This window comes from Balaenoptera physalus, assembly GCF_965194825.1.
Source record: "Balaenoptera physalus genome assembly, chromosome: 7".
NCBI classification, from domain to species: domain Eukaryota; kingdom Metazoa; phylum Chordata; class Mammalia; order Artiodactyla; family Balaenopteridae; genus Balaenoptera; species Balaenoptera physalus.
Window position 1 is genome coordinate 55734635 of NC_138886.1, and position 8006 is coordinate 55742640.

Genomic DNA, 8006 nt, shown 5'->3' on the forward strand with positions numbered 1-8006 from the left:
TACAGTAATGCAAGGGACATTTTATTACACATCAAATGAAAAACCTAAACACTAAAAATAATTTCTCATATTCTAGTAATCAGTGGGGCGACAGAGGCATCAGTGAATGTGTCAGTGAGAATACATGTTAACATTAGATGAAATACACAGCTTCATCTCAGCATAATCTAGCAATATCTTTTCTGATACAACCTACTTGACAACATTTCTCACTCAGTGTCATACGGAACAGTCTCTTTTTTCGGGAATGTTTATCTAAGCCTAAGTTTTTTAATTCTGAAAGACTTTTGTCTTCTGCTTCATTTTGTCTATTAAGAATAATTTTCTTAAATTCTTCAAAGTTAAGATCTGAATCCTTTAATGCAGATTGTTGTAGCTCTCTCAGTGATGGCTGCCTCTCAGACAGTGTTGCCTTCAGCTCCTGTGGCAAATTAGGAACAAATTCCAACAACATCTTTAAGGTTTCTGCATCTTTGGTGATGGAGGATGGCATGATTTCTAATTTAAAAAAGAGGGGGAAGAGAAAAAATATTCATGTTAAAGTACATCAGGAAAACTATAAAATTTTGCATAGACACAAAGGAAAGCATTGCCTCAATAGAATTCAACAATAAAACAGAATCAGGAAGTGTCCTGATATCTAAAAAGCTTAGTTTATTATAGTTGGGCAGGTTAAACAACATTACCAAGGTTCTGCTTTACTCCAGTCGTACCCTTGTCATCTCTCCTATGTCCCTTTAATGCTTTCACCATAGCACTTTTTTATCTCTGACACTTCTGAAGTCATCTTGATCCTCAAAAACACTCAGTTTGACCACGGATGAATTTTTATTACTGGAGTAATTTATTTCTATGACTAAGCAACTTCTGAGTTATGATAGTAATCCTTGAAAAGTATATTAATTATTTTAAACTATCAACTGTTCCACGGTGGCAAGTTACTGCTTCAGGATAAAGTTAAAAAGGCAGAATTTCCAACTGCTCTGATGTAGTAGGCAGGAGATACCAGTCTCTGATGCTCCTCATACATGTATTTAATAATTTCTCTTCCTTAGAGTATTTACTGCAAATCAGTAATGTTTTACTTTATGGAGAAATGGGTTAAAAGAACACTAACCAACAAATCACTGACTATAAGAGATTTTTAATCTGTTGTGGTGTGTGTCTACTGACTACTGTGTATGGTTTTTGTTCCAATGTTGTAGATCATAAACTATGCAAGTTCTGTGTGTTCCCTAGGAAGGGAGCCTGGTCTTAAGCAGCATCCCAGGATGGGTATACATGAAGGTTGAGACTTGGGCTGGGAACTTTCAGGGACCAGCTGACATCTTCCTTCTTTATACCCATTCAGTTCAGCTGAACATCCATTGATAGTTTCCATGTCTCTGGCTCTGCCAGATTAGAGATATAAATAAAAAGAAAACATCTTTCCTGCCCTCAAAAAACTTCCAGGTAAATTCTATCCTAACCTTACCTATCCCCATTACACAATTTTGAGAGTTACAGCACCAAAAAAATATTGAAACACAGATGAAGTTTAAATTATAGTGTAAACCTGGATCACTACTTGCTGTTTTTCATGGACAGCAAAACTGTCCATTTCAGCTTATAATAAGACATTCCTCCTGAAATAGTGGAAACAATGAGGTCAAGAGATATAAATCTAAGCATGGAAGATGGATTCCTGGGCAACCACTGATGCCTACAGATCAGAGAAAACCATGCCCCCTCACCCAGGCAGGAATGGTCTCGGCTCGTTCACTTCCTATGAGTTCTGTAGCAAGAATCTCAGCCAACAACAAACTTCAACAATTGGAGTTTTCAGCGGAAAGAAAACAATACTCTAACATTTTATTTTTCCTCCCAATGTTTTCTCTCATTCAAGTTCCAAACTGGCACTGACAGATGAGAATTTATACCATTTTTTGGTAGTCAGAAATGTTCACATTTTCCCTCAGTAAGACATCCTAAGTTCAATTCAATCTCCTCATAAAAACTCTCCTTGCTCTAACTTAAACCTTCTCTAATTGGAGCTTTATTGAATACAAAGAAAAGCTGATTGTAACTTTCCATATACTTAAAGACAGTTAATGAATCAGGCAAAACATTTGTAGTTTCTTTTACATTTATTCATAGGTTGTTGTTTCTGGCACTTTTTTTTTTTTCAATTTAAAAACTTGTTATTTTGAAATACTTTTAAAGTTACAGAAAATTCACAAAAATGTGACAGAGTTCCCATATATCTTTTTTTTTTTTAATTTTGGTAAGAACATTTAACATGAGATCTACCCTTTTAACAGAATTTTAAGTGCCCGATACACCATGATTATCTATAGGTACAGTGTTATAAATCAGATTTCTAGAAACAATTCATCTTGCGTAATTGAAATTTTATACATGATAATTAGCAGCTCCCCATTTTTCCCTCCTCCCAATCCTGGTAACCACCATTTATTCTTTGCTTCTATGAGTTTGACATTTTAGATACTTATAATAGTGGAATCAAGCAGTATTTGTCCTTCTGAGACAGGCATTTTTCACTTAGCATAATATCTTCCAGGTTCATCCATGTTGTTGCATATTTTAGGATTTCCTTTTTTAAGGCCAAATAATACTCCATTGTATGTATATACCACCTTTTCTTCATTCATTCATCTGTGGATGGACATTTAATTTGTTTCCACATCTTGGCTATTGTGAATATTGCTGCAGTGATTATGGGAGTGGTAATGTCTCTTCAAGATCCTGATTTCAATTCTTTTGAATAAATACCCAGAAGTGGGATTGCTGATCATATGGTAGTTCTTTTTTTTTTTTTTTTTGAGGAACCGCCACACTCTTTTCCATAGTGAGTGCACAAATTTGCTTTCGCACCAACAGTATGCTATACATGGGTTTCAATTTCTCCACATTCTTAACCACACTTTTCTTTTGTTTTTTGATAATAGCCATCCTGACAGGTGTGAAGTGATAGCTCATTGTGGTTTTGATTTCCATTTCCCTGATGATTAGTGATATACAGCATTGTTTCTTATACCTGTTGGCCATTTGTATGTCTTCTTTGGAGAAATGTCTATTCGAGTCTTTAGCCCATTTTAAAACCAGGTTATTAGTTTTTTTGCTATTGAGTTGTAGGAGTTCTTTATATATTTTGGAAATTAACCCCTTATCAGGTACATGGCTTGCAAATATTTTCTCCTATTTCATAGGTTGCCCCTTCATTATTGAGTATGTCCTTTGCCGTGCAGAAGTTTTTTCGATTGATGTAGCCTCACTTGTCTAATTTTGCTTTTGTTGCCTGCATTGTACTCTTTATTAAAATTATTTTTTAAATTTATTTTGAAATATTTTGCAGTTCACAACAACTTTAGCTTCTGGAGTCTAAAAGATAATATCCTAATCAACCTGAATTCATACAAATGCCTCCTAATCAGTATATTTTGGACTAAACTCTTACTAACATAGACTTCTTCTAATTAAAAATATCTATCTTGTTTTTAAAACAGTATACTAACATAGACTTCTTCTAATTAAAAATATCTATCTTGTTTTTAAAATGGTACAGTGAGTATTATTTCTGCATGCATTGTGGGAAAATAACAATTTAATAATGTAAAAACAGAAACTATCGAATAATAGAGGTTTTAAACCTCATGAATCACAGATTATTGACATGTACTTCCAAAGTGATTCTTAACTAGTAATTTAAACACTTCCCTTGATCCTCACTTGCAGGCAATATTTTGTTAGATTATTTCCAGTCAAATTATGTACTGAGCAGTGACAAAGACAGTTCTTTAAAAATATTTTAAAATCACTATCCTCTTCTACAGAAATAGAAATTTGGCCAAATATCTAGATAGGTATAAATGTAGTCAGAAAACCATTTTTAAGCAACAATCTGGAGGCAACTTAAATGTCTACTAAGAATGGTTAAATATATATGGTAGATTTATGACGTGGAATACCAGAAAGAAATTTTAAATTATCTTTTTGGAGTCTAACAGTTTGAGAAGATGCTCACAATATAATGTTAAATGAAAATGCAGGAGATACACATACCTATTGCCAAATATTAATATTGCTTTCCATTTCCTCATTTATTATAGATAGTTTCATTTTCTCATTAAATTCACAGATTTTTTTCAGTCTTTAATATCTAATGGTGCCTTTCATTTTTATTATTGTATTTATGTATATTTTTCAGTCTTTAATATGAGAATATTATTTATTCAGAAAAAGTGAAACAATGAAGCAATCTGGTCTTGCCTACTTTGAATCAGTGAATTCCTAAACTCTGTGGTACTCTTCTATTAATATTATACAAGAAGTATGTAAAAACTTGCATTAAATACATCAGTCTCTGACCAACAATGTAGAAAAGTTAGGTAAAAAACTTTATAATCATATTTTAAGTCCCATAAAAGGGCAGTAAATGTACTTAGTGTGCACAATGATTTTATATGAGGGTCACTTATATAGAGGATATGCATGTAGCCTATAAATATAGTTGTGGTTTATCATAAATTGCATGTGTTATGAAATATAAAACAATTATTCATAATTGAGCTTGCCCTCCCTGATTTTAACATGACCCATTACAGTGATTAGACTAGGCTATACATCAGTGAAAGTATCCATTGTTACTTAAACTTAGCTTCCAATTTATCTTTATAAATGCTTTATAACTTAACAAAGTGTTTTTTTAAAAAAATTCCAGATTTAATTCTGAGATCTTGCTTTTTTAAAGAAAATCCATTGCAGCTTCTAAATGCTTGAAGCGTCAATCACGTTTTCTGCTTTGTTTGGCTGAAGGGCAAACTTCCCTTGACTCTTGTTCCCCTTCAGTTTCTCTTGTAGACCATCAGGCCCTTTTCTTTCTCTTTAATCCCTTCTCTCACACATGAACTTCAAGACTCAGTTCAAAGAAGTGGGAGGCTAGGTCCTCCCCTTTGGTGACGTTAACAAATAAAAATAAAAGAGTAAGTTTTCGATGGCATGGGCCACAGCCGAGCTTGCTTTTTTTTTAAACAAAGGAGGAGGGTCTTTAAATTTAAGGCCCCCTTTTATGTTTACACTTAAGGACCCTATCATAGGTCTCTGCCCTATGCCCTTTGGTGCGCAAATACGCTTGATAACCAGCTCACACCTCACTGTTTGCCCCCCTGTCATCTCAAGTTAAGATGCCCTGTCCAGTTGCCCCATCCACCAGCAAGCCTTCAGTCCTGCCCTCGGACTGATCCTCTGGCCTGAGTGCGGATCCTCCGGGCTGAGTACGCCCCGCCTACTGTGGGTCTTTGAGCACTTACCTCCCTCTGTAGCTTCCTCCTTCTCCCTCCCTGCCCCGCCACCCGGACTGCCAGGAGGTGAAGGGCACCAAGTGCCTCTCAGGTAAGGCCATTTGCTGTATCCGCTGCTTTCCCTCCCTGTGGTGAAATCCCGGGTGAAATCCTGACTAGAAAGCAAGTTACGAGGCAAAATCCCAAACTTTTAGGCACCGGCAGCTTCCGAGTCATGTGGGCCGCCCTTCCGATTGCTCGGCAGCCGGACAGCAACCAATGGGAAGTACGGAGCGGCTGGTCGGGGGCGGGGGTTGGGTGCACTCACCTGCTGGCGGTCCGGATCCCAGCCAAGGCTCCTCCAGGCTCAGAGCCGTTCTCCCCCAGGAGACCGAGCCACAGATCTCGACCCAGAGGCGGACTAATTCTCGGCCGCATGCCTTAATAAGGTCGTTCGTCCTCTGGCCTGAGATCTCTCTGGGAAGTTGGCTCAGTAGCAGCCACACCCCTAGCAGGTGGGACAAGAACAGGAGCGGCATCCTGGACCTGATCTCTTCCGCTCTGAGCTTTTCAGCCTTTCTCGAGATATTGCACCTGCTGTAGCCTACCGGCCTCCGTCAGTGTGCCAGTCCTGGCCTTTAGGTTGCTTTCGCTGCCTGGCTCCACCAAGCTTTTATAGCCCTCTGGCTACCACTTAGACCTTGAGTCAAGGGTCCAAGCTCCACCCCTTTCCCCACCCACCTGTTTGAAATACCCCCTTCCCCCCACCAGCTCTGGTTTACCCTTACCAACTTTTCTCCATTTGCCCATCCTTCTGTTCGTGGCCCTTTTACAGTTGTTTGTGGGTTTTTTTCTCTCTTTTTTCTTTCCCTCAAACCATTTTGTATACTTGGGTAGGGTTAGTCAATATTTGAAGTCTTTATTATAAAGCTAGGCATGGCCACTGTGCTAAGTTATATCAAGAATAAAATTGAAATCACCCATATTCTCACAACCCAGCGTGAGCCTTCAAATCTAAATAAGATTATAGTTAGATTAATTAATATTGTGTCTGGTATATCAGTAAATAAAAATATAATGAATGAATGGATATATCGTTGACAAGAGAGGGAGAACTGATGACTTTTTATCTAAATCCTGGTGAAAACATTAAAATCCTCAATGCATCGCTTTAGGCTTGTACAGTATCCTGAGTTTACAATGCACTTTCTCCACTGACTTTCCTTGGACTCCTCTGGGACATAGCTTGATTGTAACCAGTTACGTGAGTATTTTAATTTGAGATTGTGTTCTGTGTCTCGAGAGAGACTAAAAAAGAAAAGAAAAAAAGCAATGGAATCCCACAGTTCCAGAAAGAATATTTTGGAATATAATGCAGATTACAGCATAAAAATTATATGATTATTTTATTTTTGCTGTACTCTATGTTTGCTGTATTTGGTGAGGTAATTTTTAACACCTTCTAATTTAACTTTTAAAAAATTCAATATAGTTTGAGCTGATATGTTCATTAAGGTTTTCTAGATGGACAGTAAACTTGTAAGTTCAAATAGGTTCATTTTTCAATAATTTATTTGCTTATTTTCATAATGTACTAGATTACCTCAGCTTCACCAGGTAAATCAGAGACCTGGAAGAAGTTAGGGTAGCTCTGAATTTAAGTAAAAAGTCAACAATCACTTAGTTACAAATATAGCTATGGAATAGAATAGTTCTAATTTGTAGGTTGCTGCTAATTTTAACAGGGCGCACTCAGCACTGGTCATATGCTATGCATTGCATAATTGCTCAAAAAAATCTGACCAAAGCTGTGGGATGATCACGATAGTGCTTTTAGATGGGTTTCTGCTAAGACAAGCAATTTGGGACAGGCTTCTCAAAACTGAGGTTTGATGGTATTTTTGTGGGTTCACAGTTATCGCAAAAATTAATCCATTTACAGGGCTGTCCTCCAAAGTAACTGCTCATTTAAAATATAAATTTCCAGGGGAGTGTAATTTTTTACCTTACTTAGGTGATCTTATAGAGTCCTCACAACTGTCCAGTGAAGTGGCCATTTTCTCATTTTACAGAGGGAGGAAGCAAGCTGAGAGTAGTCAAGTTAACTTGTGCAACCTTGTCTAGCACATGTGCCAGATGTGGGCTTGCCCTACTGTTAAGGGTAACAGGCAAATTCAGGATTCATAGCCTTTATAGACACAACTAAATGGTATTTCATATTCTTAAAACAAATGCAACAACAGAACCCAAAGAAACCTCTTTAAAGAGAAAAACCAAATGTGTGCCATGCACACACCTGGAAAGTGCTGGAGCTGGGATTCCTACGCATGTCTACTGGATTCCAAAGCCCCCTTTCTTTGATTCCACTGTATCCCTTGGATCTAGCTCCAGTTAGGATTAATCTGCATGGTGAAAGTTAATGGATAAACAGTAATGTCTTTTAAACAGCTGTTGGAGGTACAAAGCAGTAAGCAAACCTATAGTAACAGCAAGTGAAACTGCCTCAGTCTCCTTTTTAGACCCTTCACCCTTAACTACCTCAACTCTCTCTACCAAGCTCAAGCTGTAAGTGGTAGAAATGATTTTCTAATGTCTCCTGCAGTGCTGTAGCAGTGTCCATGTGACATAGTTCTGGCCAATAGGACATAAGCACACAGGTGGACGTTTCTGGCAAAGCCTTTGCTTTTCTGATCCAGGCACTAAGTCTTCTTCTGTCCTCTTCTTTTC

General features: G+C 37.4%; 1 protein-coding gene across 1 annotated transcript; it reads right to left on the reverse strand.

The window, feature by feature from the left end:
* Positions 1–5953, reverse strand: LOC309664952 (prorelaxin). Its single transcript, XM_082471124.1, has 2 exons — positions 5608–5953; positions 1–498 (listed from the first exon to the last, which is right to left on the reverse strand). Exons 1-2 carry the CDS (start codon positions 5816–5818, stop codon positions 158–160), a joined length of 552 nt encoding a protein of 183 aa, XP_082327250.1. The 5' UTR covers positions 5819–5953; the 3' UTR covers positions 1–157.
* Between the last annotated feature and the right edge of the window lie 2053 nt (positions 5954–8006).